The sequence below is a fragment of the Amblyraja radiata genome, chromosome 26 (genome assembly GCF_010909765.2).
Source record: "Amblyraja radiata isolate CabotCenter1 chromosome 26, sAmbRad1.1.pri, whole genome shotgun sequence".
Lineage (NCBI taxonomy): Eukaryota > Metazoa > Chordata > Chondrichthyes > Rajiformes > Rajidae > Amblyraja > Amblyraja radiata.
In genome coordinates this window covers 20,000,280-20,015,738 of record NC_045981.1, presented here as the reverse complement: position 1 = coordinate 20,015,738, position 15,459 = coordinate 20,000,280, and the positions used below count along the sequence as shown (strand labels likewise).

At 39.4% G+C, this 15,459-nt stretch overlaps 1 protein-coding gene across 6 annotated transcripts in view; it reads left to right on the top strand.

Moving 5' to 3' along the window:
- The window catches only part of recql5 (RecQ like helicase 5), a 51,931-nt gene that overhangs the window by 29,597 nt on the left and 6,875 nt on the right, over window positions 1–15,459 (top strand). For 2 of the 6 annotated variants that reach the window (XM_033044397.1, XM_033044396.1), the window contains 7 exons: window positions 1,971–2,070; window positions 2,724–2,760; window positions 5,769–5,827; window positions 8,120–8,196; window positions 9,605–9,698; window positions 11,632–11,769; window positions 14,468–15,009. In XM_033044397.1, coding sequence (XP_032900288.1) covers window positions 1,971–2,070; window positions 2,724–2,760; window positions 5,769–5,827; window positions 8,120–8,196; window positions 9,605–9,698; window positions 11,632–11,769; window positions 14,468–15,009 — 1,047 coding nt within the window. Of the gene's footprint in view, window positions 1–279; window positions 1,029–1,970; window positions 2,071–2,723; window positions 2,761–5,768; window positions 5,828–8,119; window positions 8,197–9,604; window positions 9,699–11,631; window positions 11,770–13,054; window positions 13,772–14,448; window positions 15,010–15,459 lie in introns of those variants that run through there. The other 4 variants (XM_033044401.1, XM_033044400.1, XM_033044399.1 and 1 more) reach the window with 3 other exon arrangements.

The window sequence follows — 15,459 nt, the reverse complement described above, 5'->3', positions numbered from 1 at the left end:
ATCTATCTTCAATTTATCTTGCATCTGCAGTTCTTTCCTACACCTTAAACACTGGTTATGCTCAAGTAAAAAATAGCTCTGCTGCTAGAAATTTGGGGGCCATGTTAAGTGTTCATTATTTAGTAAGCATTAAGGTATGGAACAGAAATAAAAATGCTGGAAATACTCAAAAGTTCACATAATCACCGTGAAGAAAAAGAGACTGAGTTATTGTCTCAGGTTGATGACCTTTAATCAGAAAGAGCAAAAGTTAAAAGTCAAACATGTTCCCTGTTGCAGAGAAAAGCAAAGGATGAAACGAGCAAAAGACTGGTTGAAGACCAAGAGAGACTAAAAGACACAAATTGCGGTCCCTGGCTGAGAACGTTGGACATACTCAGCAGGTCAGATGGCATCTGTAGAGAAAGAAAAACAAAATTAATATTACAGGTTGATGATTTGTCATCAGATTTGGCCAGAAGTTTCAATGATGCTACCTGACCTATTGAATATTTCCAGCATTTTGTTTTATTTTGGACTAACAGCATCTGCTGTGTTTTACATATCATAGTTGCAGATTTGTCTTTTTTCTTTCTCCACATGTTTTCATTCATCAACTTCAATTTGCTGCTTTTTCAGAAAAATCAGTTGCTATAAACAAACCTTCACCACCTCACTCAGTTGGCCTCATTACATTTGTGACACACTAATGTTGAATCTGCTTCTTTTTCTCTGCAGATGCAGAGAACTTGAGCTGCTGAATGTTTCAAGCGTTCTTAGTTGTCACCACCAGTGTATATCCTTCAGTCTCCATTAGCTTTTATCACAAATATTCCCCTTATTCTCCACTACCCTCCATTTGCTCTGCAACTTAAACCTTGTTTGATCTCTAACTTTTCTCGGTTCTGATAAAACATCTTTGATCTGAAACATAATTTGTTCTCGCTCGACAGGTGTTGCCTGAACTGCCATTTCCAGCATTTTTGCTAAAATTTCAGACTTCCAGCATCTACAGTGTTTTGCTTTCTGAGTATGAAACCAGTTAAGGGCCTGTCCTACTATCGCGACCTTTACAGGCGACTGCCGGCACCCGTGATAGGTTGCCGAAATTGTCAACATGTTGAAAATTCAGCGGCGACCAGAAAGACGCTACGACTCTTTGGGGACCTCTCACGATCATAGTGAGAGGTCTCCTATGGTCATGAGAGGTCTCCAAAGAGTCATAGCATCTTTCTGGTCGCCGGGTGCCGGCAGTCGCCTGTAAAGGTCGTGATAATGGGACGGGCCCCTAAATGTTGCTGGAGACTGCCTTGCATCAAGAGTACCACTACTTAGTGACATTTTTTCTGGATTAATGGGGAAGGTAGAGACCTTGCGTCAGTATTTGTCTTATTCAATTTAATAGTAGAGGTTTTGGATTAAGCAGTTGAAACCGATGGCACAAAATTATATTTAAATTATTACTCAAGATGCAGATTAGTTGCATAAACAATTTGAAGTGTTATGTTTCTCTTTTCTTCATAAAAATCATTGGGACCAGCAATATTGCTAATTGGAAGGAAAACCATGAAAGAGAACCCAAAGGTAATTTAGAGAAGCCAAGTTTCAGTTTTGAAAGACAAGATAATAGCAGGAAGAGACACAAGGAACAGCAATGGATGGCTTACAAATAAAACACATAAAGTGCTGGAGTAACTCAACAGGTCAGGCGGCAACTCTGTAAGACTTGGATAGGTGATGTTTCAGAAGGGTCCTGACCCAGAACATCATCTATCCATGCCTGACCCACTGCGTTACTCCAGCACTTTGTTTTGTTTTTCAGGAAGAAGAGACCAGCTGTACAGTATCAGATAAATATGGATACTTTATTCACCAGTTTTAATGTTGTATGCTGCATGGATGTATACAGAATCTTGACTGATGGAAATGGCCTGACATTGAAAATTATTGAAAGCTGACGATATTTGCCATGCTCATTCTGTCTCATTCAGATATGATAATGAAGATGGTGATAGTGGATCAGATGAAGAAAGTGGGCACAGAACGAAAGAATGGAATACGTTTTATGAGAAGCAGATGAATCTGAGGAAGGTAAGATTGTGAAGAACTTAGGATATCCACTGAGCACTTTGATTCTAATGCCTTGGTGTCTAAGCATGCATTTGTTTAGTTTAGAGATACAGTGCGGAAACGGGCGCTTTTGGCCCACTGGGTCCGTGCTGACCAGCGATCCCCGCATAACAACACTATCCTCCACCCACCAGAAACCATTTTTACATTTACCAAGTCAATTAACCTACATACTTGTACGTCTTTGGAGTGTGGGAGGAAACCGAAGATCTCGGAGAAAACCCACGGGGAGAACGTACAAACTCCGTACAGACAGCATCCGTAGTCGGAATCAAATCTGGGTCTCCGGCGCTGCACTCGCTGTAAGGCAGCAACTCTACTGCTGTGCCACCGTGCTGCCCTTTGATGTTACATGGCACCGAGTGAGCGGTAAACATCTGTTCTACTCTGAGCAAACAGTAACAGTCTTTGAGCCAGAGGAAGTTTATGACCAGAAATCTAGAAACCACACATAATATAGTCAATGAATGCTTTTATCACTAATGCATTTCGGCTACATGGCTGAAAGGAGCAGATTGGAAATGGAAGATGGTTAGACAGCGATGCTGTCATTCTTTTGATATTGTGCCTTCTATTGCTAGCTAAGTTCTAATCTACCTGTCTATATCTCATAGAATGGAAAACCTGTAAAGGATACCTTTGTACCACCAGGTAAGTGAACTGGCAAATTAGCTTAAGAGTCAATAACTCTGGACACAATGGCATGCATTTATGGGAATTGTTCAGAATAAACAAAATAAAAATATTTCAATGCCAGAATAGGATTCCAAGTGGTGGATCCACAATATGTAGTTAACAAAAATAGATAAAAAGGATAAGATCAGTCTTAAAATGCAATAGACAATAACTGCAGATGCCGGAAATCTGAAATAAAAATAGGAAATACTGGAAAAACTTAGTGGATTATCTTAGGGCAGTATCTGAAGATGGAGAAACAGAGTTAATGTTACAGAATGAAGCCCCTTTATCATAATGGGGAAAGGAGAAAATGGAATCTGATCGTGAGGCCATGGTAGCTTTGGGAATAAGTTATGGAGGTTAATGGCATTAGAGAGAAGGAAAAATAAATAAAAATGAAGAAATTAGTGGAATTTAATTATCCATCCCAATCTGACCTCTGTACTCCTGCACTGAGGCCCAACGTAAGCTTACGGAACAATCTGTCTTCCATGTAGGCACATTGCAACTTTCTGTATGATATAAATTATACAACTTCAGGCACCTCACTTTTTTGACTAGAACAGGCCAACATTTGTGATATCAACCCTTTAATTCTCCATCTCACTGACCTATCTGTCAGCGATCTCCTGCACTGTGACATCCGGTTGGGCTGAGAGCAGGAAGATACGAAATACAGTGACAGCAAATGTGATAAAGCCTTCAGAAGTAGCAAATCTTTTGATATGGGTAACCTTGCATTCCTAGAAAACTGCATATCACGATTTTATGCATCATCTGTGCATACATTGAAAAGTGTGAGTTGGGAAAAAATATTGATTTATTTACTCCCCCCCCCCCCCCCCCCCCCCCCACCCCAACATGAATTATGTAAGAGCAATTTTTAATTCATATTGCGAATTGTTGATGACTCTAAGGGTGAATTCCTGTAACCCGAATGGCCGTACTACGTCTGTATTAAGGGAATCAAAGGATCAGTGAATAATAATAAAAGAAAATTGGAACTGAAGTTTAAAAAAAACAAAACAGATTGTAATCTTAGTCTAATATTGAAGAAAATAAGAGGACTTGTGTGGCCCATGAAGAGAAGGGCATGGAGTGGTGAGGGAGAAAACTGGGTCACAGGAGGAAGAGATTTCATGCTCTCTAAAATACTTTCTCATGTTTTAAACTGATAAAAGGCACAATATAAATCCAAATCCTTACTATCCTGGAAAAAAAATCAAAGTTGTGTGACAACGTTCCTATTGAATATTCAGTTTGATTCCTTTGGAATGGGTTAACCCTAACATTTCTGAATATATTTCGAGAAGTAAAATAAACAGATGTTGGAAATCAGAAATAAATCAGAAAATAGCTGGTCAGGTTGCTTCTGTGGAAAGATAGATGAAAACTTATTGAACTGAAAACTATAATCTCTCAGCATTTGTTGCCTGACTTGTTCAGTATCTTCAACAGTTTCTGTTTTGTTTGTGAACACTAAATTTGTTTATTACTATGGCATTTTAAACTCTTTCAATCATAAGCCTCCATTACCTCCATTTAACTCTTTATTTTCAATCTGTGGTGTTTAATAGGTAGCCTTCCGTTTCTCTGGCGCAAATTCCATATCCAAAGTCGACTGAAAAATTTGCTTACTCAACACGCGCACACACACACACACACGCGTGCTGCAGTGCCATTTTCACTTTTAATTTCTACATCAATTTTCACCACTTTCTCCTTATAATTAATCTGCACAATTATTTTCCTCTACTTTACTGCGTCCCATTCAACACCAGTCGTAGTACTTTGAAAGTCACTAGTTTATGTCTATCATGTTTTAACTTCAACAATTCTTTTCCATCCTTAACCAATTGCTATGTAGTCTGTGTGCTCCTTATTGTACTCCTCCATACCTCTTGTTCAAAATTTCCCAACATTTAACCATGGTCTGTCATGGAAGTTTTCCTTCCCAATTAATCCACGCTTGTACTTCCATAGAATTACCCTTTAAACCCCAGTCATGTACCTGCAAACTTGACAATGTTTTTAGACTGGAGACTGGAGGTTGTTGGTGTTCCCTCAGCTCACTGCTTTTTCTGATATATAATCATGACTTGGAAATAGGTCTGTGGGTACATTTAGACGTGTCAATGGTCAATAGTTCTATATTATATATACAGAAGTACAGTGAAATAATTTTCTGTTGTAAATAATGATGATAGGAACAGAATGTCCAGCCTTTCTTCATAAAACAATCCAGTCATTCCACACCCAACTCTGGTAACCCTCCAAACTATTTCCAAATGTTATCATTCGTCCTTGAATAAAAAGACCCAAACAACACAAAACTTATGATATGATGTCACCAGTGCCCTACTTAAATGAAGCAAAATTGTCTATATCCAATTCGCCTAATAATTAGAAAGCTTTCCTGTTTGTTGTGCCTGCTTATGAGCCTTCAGCAAACCATGTACTAGGACATCCAGGATCCTTGTGCATCTCTGAGTTCTGCAATCTCTTACTGTGTAGATAACATCTGTTTATATTTTTCCTGTCAAAATTAACCATTTCTCATTTTCCCACTTTTATTTTCTGTTCCAGATCTCTCTGTCCACTCACTTAGCCTATCAATTATCTCCTTGCAGCTCCTTTTATCTTTGCAACTTACTTTCCTATCTATCTTTGTGCCATTAGCAATGTCTGTGAGCAGGTGAATCATCTACAATCTATGAAGAAGTTTCAAATTAACTTGCATATTTTTTTTTGTTTCTGCTTGATTTGCATGACTGCAGTATTCTTGAAAGCAATAACATTTTCCCAATAGTTTGTTTGGAATTGGTTAAAGAATGCATAAATGTCAAGAAAATTGAAAAGAGTAGGAGACAGAGACGAGGAGACGACAAATGCTGAGCATAATGTCTAAGTGTAGTCCTCTCCATTTATAAACTTGTGATGCCAAGAGCTCACTTTGCTATCTGTGTTGATTTTCTGTTTAGATCCCGACTGTCCCCTCCGTGATGCAGTTAATCAGAAAATACCAAAGCTCTCCGTCAAGGTGAGGACTAGAACTGCAATAATTTGCATCCAAAGGGAATAAATGTAAAAATGCAGTATGCGAACAATGCAGTGTTTAAACCATTGTGTATCCTGCAGGATGGACCTTTTGTTCTGTCAAAAGCTTTTTATTGAGAGTTTTTGTGTGATAGCATTTTGTTTTCACTTTTTTGATAAGGACAAAAGAGACTGCAGCTGGGAGAAAATACGGTACACTATAGACAATAGGTGCAGGTGTAGGCCATTCAGCCCTTCAAGCCAGCACCGCCATTCACAGTGATCATGGCTGATCATCCCCAATCAGTAACCCGTTCCTGCCTTCTCCTCTTATCCCTTCACTCCGCTATCTTTAAGACCTCTATCTAACTCTCTCTTGAAAGCCTCCAGAAAATTGGCCTCCACTGTCTTCTGAGGCAGAGAATTCCAGATCCACAACACTAATTTTGCATCCTACACATTAGGTGGAATTTAACAGAAGCCTACAAAGCTGTACATCTTTGGAATGTGAAAAGAAAATTAATCACCTGGAGAAAACCCATGTGGTCAATCAATCAATCAATATTTATTACATGTCATTTGAACCTCAGTGAGGCTCAAACGAAACTCCGTTTCCACAGCCATACAAACAAAGACAATATCCTACAGACATACACACAATTCAATTTACAAAAACATCCATCACAGGGTCACAGGGAGAACCCACCCAGCAGAGCGAGATGTCCGTCAGGGAATGTTGCCGACTGGCCCACTGCAGACTGCAGGAGTACGTGCTAAGGGACACGCTGAAGCTTGGTGCAGCCAACGCCAAGGCTTGGTGGGGGAGGGCCACAGTCTAGGGTCCTTCCGCTGCTGGACATGGGGGGCATGGTATGGTGGAGACGCCCCTCAAATTAAATTAAGGGAAGGTATCCCACGCCAGGGGGCCACATGAGTGGCACGGGTGGGGGACTTTTTTTGTGGAACTTGAAATGTCAGATGGAAATTTTCGCACTGTGTACACATTGTATATATTTATTACTTGGACAGGGGCCACAGAGTGGCACTGGTGGGGGACTGTTTGGTGAAATTTGACAAATGTAAAAAAAATTGTACTGGAAAAAATTTGTATAGTCTCCGAAAATGTCGGATGAATTTTGTTTGAATGGTTCAGGAATTGTATATATTTACCAATTGAATAAAGTATATTTTGAAATAAAAAAAGGGTCACAGGGAGAACTTGCAAACTATGTACAGACAGCACCTCTAGTCAGGATCAAACCCGGGACTCTGGCACAGTAAGGCAGGCACTCTACTCCTGTGCCACTGTGATGTTTCTCTGATGGTAATGAGTCTTTGGAACTGCTTGTCGAAGGAAAATTCTGTGGATTTCTTCAAGCCTGAGATTCATTTCCAGTCAGTAACAGAATCAAGGATTGTGGGGAAAAGGCATGAAAGTGGACCCGAGGAATGCCAGATCAGCCATGGATTAGCATGAGGGACTGAATGGTCTACTATTATTCCTAGTTGTAGCATGCAGGTCCATGAGGGATTTCAGCTACACGCTTAAACTGAAACTGATGGGATTGTTCTCCTTGGAGCGAAGGTTGATAGGTTTTAACAAGGTAGGAAGAACTGTTCCTATTGGCAGATGGTTCCTGGAATATAGTGCGATAGATGCAAGTTTGGAGCATAAACACTAGAGTGATGAGAGGAAAACATTTTATGGAACAAATTTATGGTCTGAGATTCAATACCTGTGGGAATAGTGGAAACGTCCAATATCAATATTTCAAATGTGATTGTATATTTGGGAACCATTTGAAAATAATATTTTTCAGGGCAGGGAAGTTGGATTATGGGTTGTCTCCACCTGATGCTAGCTTAAACATGGTGGATTAAATAAACACCTTTCGTGCTACAACCGGAAGGTAGCCGGTTCGAATCCCGCTTGGAGTGCATACTGTCGTTGTGTCCTTGGGCAAGACACTTCACCCACCTTTGCCTGTGTGTGAATGTGTGTGAGTGATTGGTGGTGGCCGGAGGGGCCGTAGGCGCAGATTGGCAGCCACGCTTCCGTCAGTCTGCCCCAGGGCAGCTGTGGCTACAGAAGTAGCTTACCACCACCGAGTGTGACTGAGGAGTGAATGAATAATGCGATGTAAAGCGCCTTGAGTATTAGAAAGGCGCTATATAAATCCCATCCATTATTATTATTACAACAATTTTATCATGTTAATGATGCTGAATGGCAATTTTCTTTCACTAATTGTATTGCCTTTCTATTTTTGCTACATCGATTACCAACTGGTATCAGGCACGAGAACATTGTCTACACATTCTGGAGGAAGCACTGATTATGAATAAAGGGCAGGAAGACACAAAAGCAGAGAGGTAAAGCTATGCATTCCTGTAGATAATTATCGCTCCAAACAAATGTAAAGGAAATTTTTTCATTGATAAATACAAGATGGAAACACAACCTTTGGCCCATTGATCACTCGTTCACACTAGGGATGGCACCGTGCTGCAGCGGTAGAGTTGGCACCTTACAATGCCAGTGACCCGGGTTCGATCCTGACTACGGGCGCTGTCTGTGCAGAGTTTGAACGTTATCCCTGTGTTTTCTCCGGGTGCTCTGGTTACCTCACACATTTCAAAGACCTACAGGTTTGTGGGTTAATTGGCTTCTGTAAATACTCCCTAGTGTGTAGGATAGAACTAGTGTTTGGGTGATTGTTGGTCGGTGTGTACTCAGTCGGCCGAAGAGCCTGTTTCCACACTATAAACTAAATTAAGTTGTGTTTCGTCACTTTCGCATCCACTCCCTATACACACAGGGCAATTTACTGAGGCCAGTTTTACCTACAAACCTGCATATCATTGGGATGTGGGAGGAGGTTAATGCGATCACAGGGAGAACGTGCAGACTCCACCCAGACAGTACCCAAGGTCCGAACTGAACCTAGGTCTCTGCAGCTGTAAGACATCAGCTGTGCCACTGTTTTTAGGAAGCGATTGGATAGGTTGGGCTTATTTTCCATGAGCAAAGGAATTATGATCTGATAGAAGTATGTAAGGTTATAAAAGTCATAGTAGGATAGATAGTCTGCCCTTTTTCCCTTGGTAAAGGCATCAAAAGTGAGGGCATAAATTTAAGGTGAATGGTAGATGTTTTTAAGGGGATCTGAGTTTTTTACACGAAGCGCGCTTGATATTAGAACACACTGCCAGAAGAGGTGATGGAATCACATACAATCACTAAGTTTAAGAGGCACTTTGACAGACACCTAAATATATAAGGCTTTGAAGGATATGGTCCTAAGGCGATCAAATAAGACCAGTGCAGATGGACAAAATGGTCAGCATGGATGTGATGGATGGAAGGGCCATTTCAAATTGTATGACTGGGTAAAACATCCCAGAGTGCTTTACTGAAATAACATCAAAGAACAATTAAACCCAAGGCAAGGATATTAAGATAGGTGGTTAAAAACCAAGTGAAAGAGGTTGATTTTGCAAGGGATTTTGAAGAATATAGAGGTGGAGAGATATTGGACGGAAATTCTAGGACTAAGAGGGCGAAAACATGATCACCATGGTGGGGGCAAAGAAAAGACGCTAAGAGCATAACATTGTTCCAAACTCATCCTTCACTCTCAAATTAATTAAATGCTATATTCATGCCTTTTGTTGTACTTTCCTGTTCACCTATCCCTCTCTCGTATTTGTACTAACACAGATGTATACCAAAATATCACAATGTTAATGCTAATACCCCCATCTCCTCTCTCAATATTAGTGCCGACCCTCACTCATGTGCCATAGGGATGGAACATGAAGCTTTCAAATCTACCAAGATGGCGAATCTATATAAGGCATTGATACTCAGAAAGGTGAGTAAAACGAAAAAAGCCCTTTTTTTTTTTTTTTTTTTTTTATTAGAAGTACGGTAAATTACAATAACACACAACACATATATCTTAATACATTTTTTGTACCGCTTCATTTTTTTTTTTTTTTTAAAGCTTTAAGAAAAAGATAGAAGTAAGGAAAGTAAAGAAGGTGCGCAAGAGTTGTGAAGTGCAGAAGAGTGTTGGGAAAAGAAAGCCCCTTAGAAAAGAAGTTAGAGAAGGAAGTAAAGTAAGAAAGTAGACCCTAGAAAAGAAAGAAAAAGAAAGTAAGGACAATCGCTCTATTATAACATTAAACTCCGCAGAAAGACTACCAACCAAGTCTGTTTTTGTTGTTTTATCTCCCAATGCCAGGTCCTGATACCATTTATTTATTTATTTATTTTTAAAAATTACTATTGCACCTCATGCTTGTAATAGGTCCATAAACGTAGACCACGTCTTTTGGAATTGGTTTGCTTTATCTGCTAAGAGGAATCTCATCTCTTCCAGATGTAATGTTTCAAACATATTTGATATCCACATTTTTATTGTTGGTGTGGGCGCATTTTTCCAGAATTTAAGTATGAGCTTTTTTCCCATTATTAGCCCGTAATTGAGTAAATTCTTCTGATACACGTTTAATTCAGGGATACCTTCCGATATCCCAAAAATGATCCATTCTGGTTTTGGTACCAGTTTTATTTTAATTAATTTTGAAAAAATATCAAATATTCCATGCCAGAATTTTTGGATTTTTGTACAAAAAACTAAAGAATGCGCTAAAAAGGCCCTTTTAATGCATTTTATGTTATGACCTTTTAAGTACAGGGTATATGTATTAGGAATGTCAATTAATTGTAGTTAATGTGTATATTCAGCACTTTCTTAATGCATTAATATGTTACTGTGACCCAAGCATTGCTGTGGTGACATTCAGCCCACTCTGAAAGTAAAATATCCAGGTTTTGATGTTCAGGGTCATGGTTTTCATTTTACTGCATGTGTCTTGAGTTCTAATGTACCATTTCCTTCTTGCCGTTGCCATTGTTAACATTGACCTGCTCAATGTTAAAGCCTAGATGCTCATTCTCCCCATTTCCATCAGCCTCTCCCCATGGGGTGGAAGATTGCAACCTTCACTGTTTCGACTAATGCAATCGACTCGACGTGCACAAACGGAAGATCAAATAGAACAAGTTGTCCAACAACTTTAGGCTGTGCATGCCACACAAAAGAAGCCTCTCCCCATGACCAGTTTTGTTCTTTGTGTCAGTTTTCCATGGCAATGGTTCAGTCTTTTTACTTTAAAGAGCAAATGCTGCCAATTCTCAACTTCCAGAAACACCTACAGACTCTTGCTCACTTTCCATCCTGACCTATTTCTCTTATGATTTTGTATACTTCTATAAGATCACCCCTCAACCTCCTGTACTCCAAGGAATAGAGTCCCAGCCTGCTCAACCTTTCCCTGTAGCTCAGGCCCTTGAGTCCTGGCAACATTCTCGTAATTCTTCTCTGCATCTTTTCTATCTTAACAACATCTTTCCTCTCACATGGTGCTCAAAACTGAACACAATACTCCAAATGCTGCCTCTCCAACGTCTTATTCAACTGCAACATGATTTCCCAACTGAGATGTTTTAAAATGACAAATGGATTCAATAACATAGATTTGCCATGCTAGGAATCTAGTGGAAGGGGGGAGGGTTTTAAAATTAGATGCATTTTGGAGGTGAAATTAAGAAGCACTTTCTGCAAACACATTTCCCCTAAAAATCCCACAGATTTTCCAAGTCTCTGATCAATCAATGTTAGTTGATTGAATAAAACATAATGGAGTAAAGGGAATTGAGGTCAAGATTAATGTTTGAATGATGGAAAGATTCAAGGGGATGAACTATTCCTATCTTTTTGTATCTTGCATTCTTGCCAGGTTGCGGAAATTAATAAGTCGACTCAAAATGGACTGCTGTATCCAAAACTGACAGAAATGGACAATAGAACATCTACGGCAATAGCAGATAACGATAAAGACAATGAAGCATTCATTTCTGCATCACAGCTCTATTCTGTGAGTACATTGTGATGGTGAAGGGTTATGCCCTCTGTTTCCTCCAATGAATCTCAGTGGAATTTAAGATGTAACAAGGCATTTCTGCCTTCTAGAACTAAATGCATCACAATTTACCATACTAATTTGTTTTCTTATACAATTTCAAACCTCTAAGCACTTTCATCATACTTTAATCCTTTTACTATTATGCAATATTTATTTGCTGATTTTGACTATTGTGGCCTTTGTCGTTTACAATATTAAAATATCGTATGACATGTCTTCGTATAGCTGTTTTAAAAAGTGTAGCTCTATCCCTATCATTCCCAATTCTTGTCAGATCTTAAGATGAAACATGCAACATAATCATTGTTTGCTGCCTGGTGGCAGATTGATAGGTGGCTAGATTTGGCTACAGTTTGCTCAAACAATTTGCAAAATGGTGACATAAATAAAATGACAAATAAAATCAATTTTAAATTGGGATAATGCCACTTTTACTTGACTGAAGATATTTGACAGAACAAAGGGAGGTATTTATGAAGGACATTCAAAATGTTTTAGGTAAACTTTCTCTAAAAGGAAAAGGATTGGACTGCTTACCTGAAACCACCTGTAATAAGTGAATTGAACGTAAAGTAAGACAAAAGAGGAAGCATATGTAGCACATCGAGAGCTTAATTTGGAAGAAAAAATAGACATTTAGAGGTGTTATTAAAAAGACTAGGGCAACAGAGGGCACAAAAAGAATACAAGCAAGTAAAATGAAAAATAACTTCACAATGATTTCTCAGTAGATAAAAGACCACAGCATAGAAATGTGCCCTGTGTATTTGGAACATATTCTTCTATGTCTTGCCTATTTGAATGTCTGTCTACATGCCCCTTAAATCTAGTAATTATATCTTATACCACTATCAACTCTGACAGGGTGTTCTAATATCAATCAATCTCTGTGTAAAAAGTTAATTCTCAGATCTCCTTTAAAACTCCTACCCCTTGTCTTAAAATATGCCCTCATTTTTGATCACACCTCTTATAGTCTTGTATACTTCTGTAAGGTTACACTCAAGCCTTATTTGCTTGGGGAAAAGAAGCCCAACCCTTGCAATCTCTAGAAAACATGGGACTGCAGATAGTGGTTTGCATAAAAAGACCCATGGTGCTGGAGCAACTCAGCAGGTCAGGCAGCATCCCTGGAGAACATGGATAAGTGACATTTCAGGGTTGGGACCCTTCTTCATACTTGTGTCTTTCCTTCCAATCTCTCCCCATGTCCTATTTACTTTATATTTATTTTCAGGTGAAAATATCAACATGGATGCAAGTTTCCTGTAGAGGGTAGGGGAAGAATAAACAGTGAGAAGAAATATCTTGAGTAAGGTTGTGCCCGGATTGCTTTGATGCCATTTTGTTGATCAGGGCAGTTCAAGAGAGAAGAAACAAAGGAACATGTAAAAACTATAAAATGTGGTTCAGAATTGTAGTAAATATCCAGCAAATCAGACAGGGCCAGTTTTTTTTTTTTTACAAATTCATAAACTACAATGGACCTAGTCAGCTATAACATAAAATGAACTTCTCTAAATTGTTACATTCAATATAGCTTTAACAAGGAACAGTATGTCATTGTGTATCTGGGCACATTACAACTTTCAGAATGCTCATCCATCTCCAACAACCACTCCCTTCACAATTTCCTATGCAACCTTGGAAGTGCAACACGTCTTTGACCTTGTCCCTTCCATCCTTCTAGGACCACAAAAGTTAGTTCAAGTGAGGCAATGTTCATTTGCATTTCCATCTTGTGTATTGCATTCGGGGCTAACAATATAGTCTCTTTTACATTTAGAGAAACCAAACATAGATTGAATGATTCTGAGCCTCTGCTTCCTACACAGTTACTCATTGATCTCAAACTATTGACCACTATACTGCTGCGTCACTGACCAAACTGTACCGTGAATGTCAGAGGCCACTTGGAGATTGGAGTCATGTCAATAATGTCAAGCCAATAGCTATTATATTGTGTTCAAAAGGGAACTGCAGATGCTGGAATATCGAAGGTACACAAAATTGCTGGGGAAACTCAGCGGGTGCAGCAGCATCTATTATATTGTGTCTGACTTCAAGCTTATCATTGAAACCATCACTATCTATTGCATTGCCTGCGATTGAGGTCACTACCCCATGTATACTTTCAGCGATTCAAGCCACTGCTCACTGTATACTTTCACTGACCTAAGCAACAGCCCTGTATATTCTGTCAGTGACCTCAGCAACTACCCAGTATATTCTGTCAGAAACCTAAGCCCCTGTCCTCTGTATTTTGCCAGTGACCTCAACCACTGTCTTCTGTATTCTGTCTGTGACCTAGCCAATGTCCACTATTCTGTCAATAACTTATGCCACTGACCTCTGTATTCTCAGTGCCCTAAGCCGCTGCTTTCTGTAATCATCAGTGACATTAGCCACTGTCTTCTATTCTGTCAGTAACTTAAGCCACACCCCCCTCTATTCTGTTAATGACCTTTTGCATACTTTCAGTGACCTAAACCACTGCCTTCTGCATAGTATTACTGACCTGTCACAGGCTGCTAATTTCAAGCTATTCCTAGTTGTTGCTATGGATGATGACCTCAACTTCCCTATTGTGAGTATCACTGACCTTGTAATCATTGTAAAAAAAAAAACTAGATGTTTTTGTGTTTTGCAGTTTAAGTCAAAGCGTGTTGCAGGAGGAGTTAAGATTTTGTCCAGCCCATTCCAAACCGCAGGAGATCTGCTGAAGAACTCTGTGCCAGTGGAGAGTGAGCAAAAGAATTACACAAACTTGGATGATCCGATCTACAACTTAAACAGCACACTGAAGAAAAATCCTCAGGGTTACACACATCCTTCTGTAGACAGCAATGGGAAGACAAATCAATCCTCGCCTCTTCTTGCCAGTCCCAACAAGAAAAAATCTACCAAAAGCAAATTGCTTGCAGAAAGTGCCGAGAAGGACTCTCAGAATATCACTAAATTTTTTCAGCAAAACAAATCTCAAGGAGTAGCCATGAATACAACCAAAAGTCTCAGTGATGAATATAGCTCTGTAGTCAACGATGCGCAAGAGACGGACAGCAGGAAAAAACTCTCTTCCACTGTGGCCTTTTCTGAAAAACTGGAATCATTCCCAGATCCAATTATAGTAACTAAGACCAGAAATGTGGATAAATGTTTGCAATCCAATCATCATGTGGAAGAAAAGACCAGGTAGATTAATAATTTATTCCCTAGTTTGTTTCCCATGCTAAGCCATTCAATCAGATCTGTGTAACTGAAAGATACTCAGAAACGATGACCTAGAAGTTGAACGATCTTAAACCTGCATTTTCCTTTAACATGTCCTGAATCTGAGATCAAAACCACCCTCCAAGCTGGGAGTTTAATGTATATGAAAATGGCAGTTTACTTGAATGTAAACCTTTCAGCACATAATGTAATTGTTATTTTAATATTGTTCGAATTTTTCTGGGGATTTTCTACAAATGGCATGCAGAGCCTCTAACGCTTCTCTAAGTGCCAGAAAATTTAGGATTTCTCTAAAGGCAGAGAAATCCTGAACTTTCTGAAGTGTAATTCTTCCCCTACACGGTGCCATCAGACTCCTTGATAACTCTCCTCATGGCTTTCAGCAAGGAGAGCAAGGTTCCTGCATTTCCA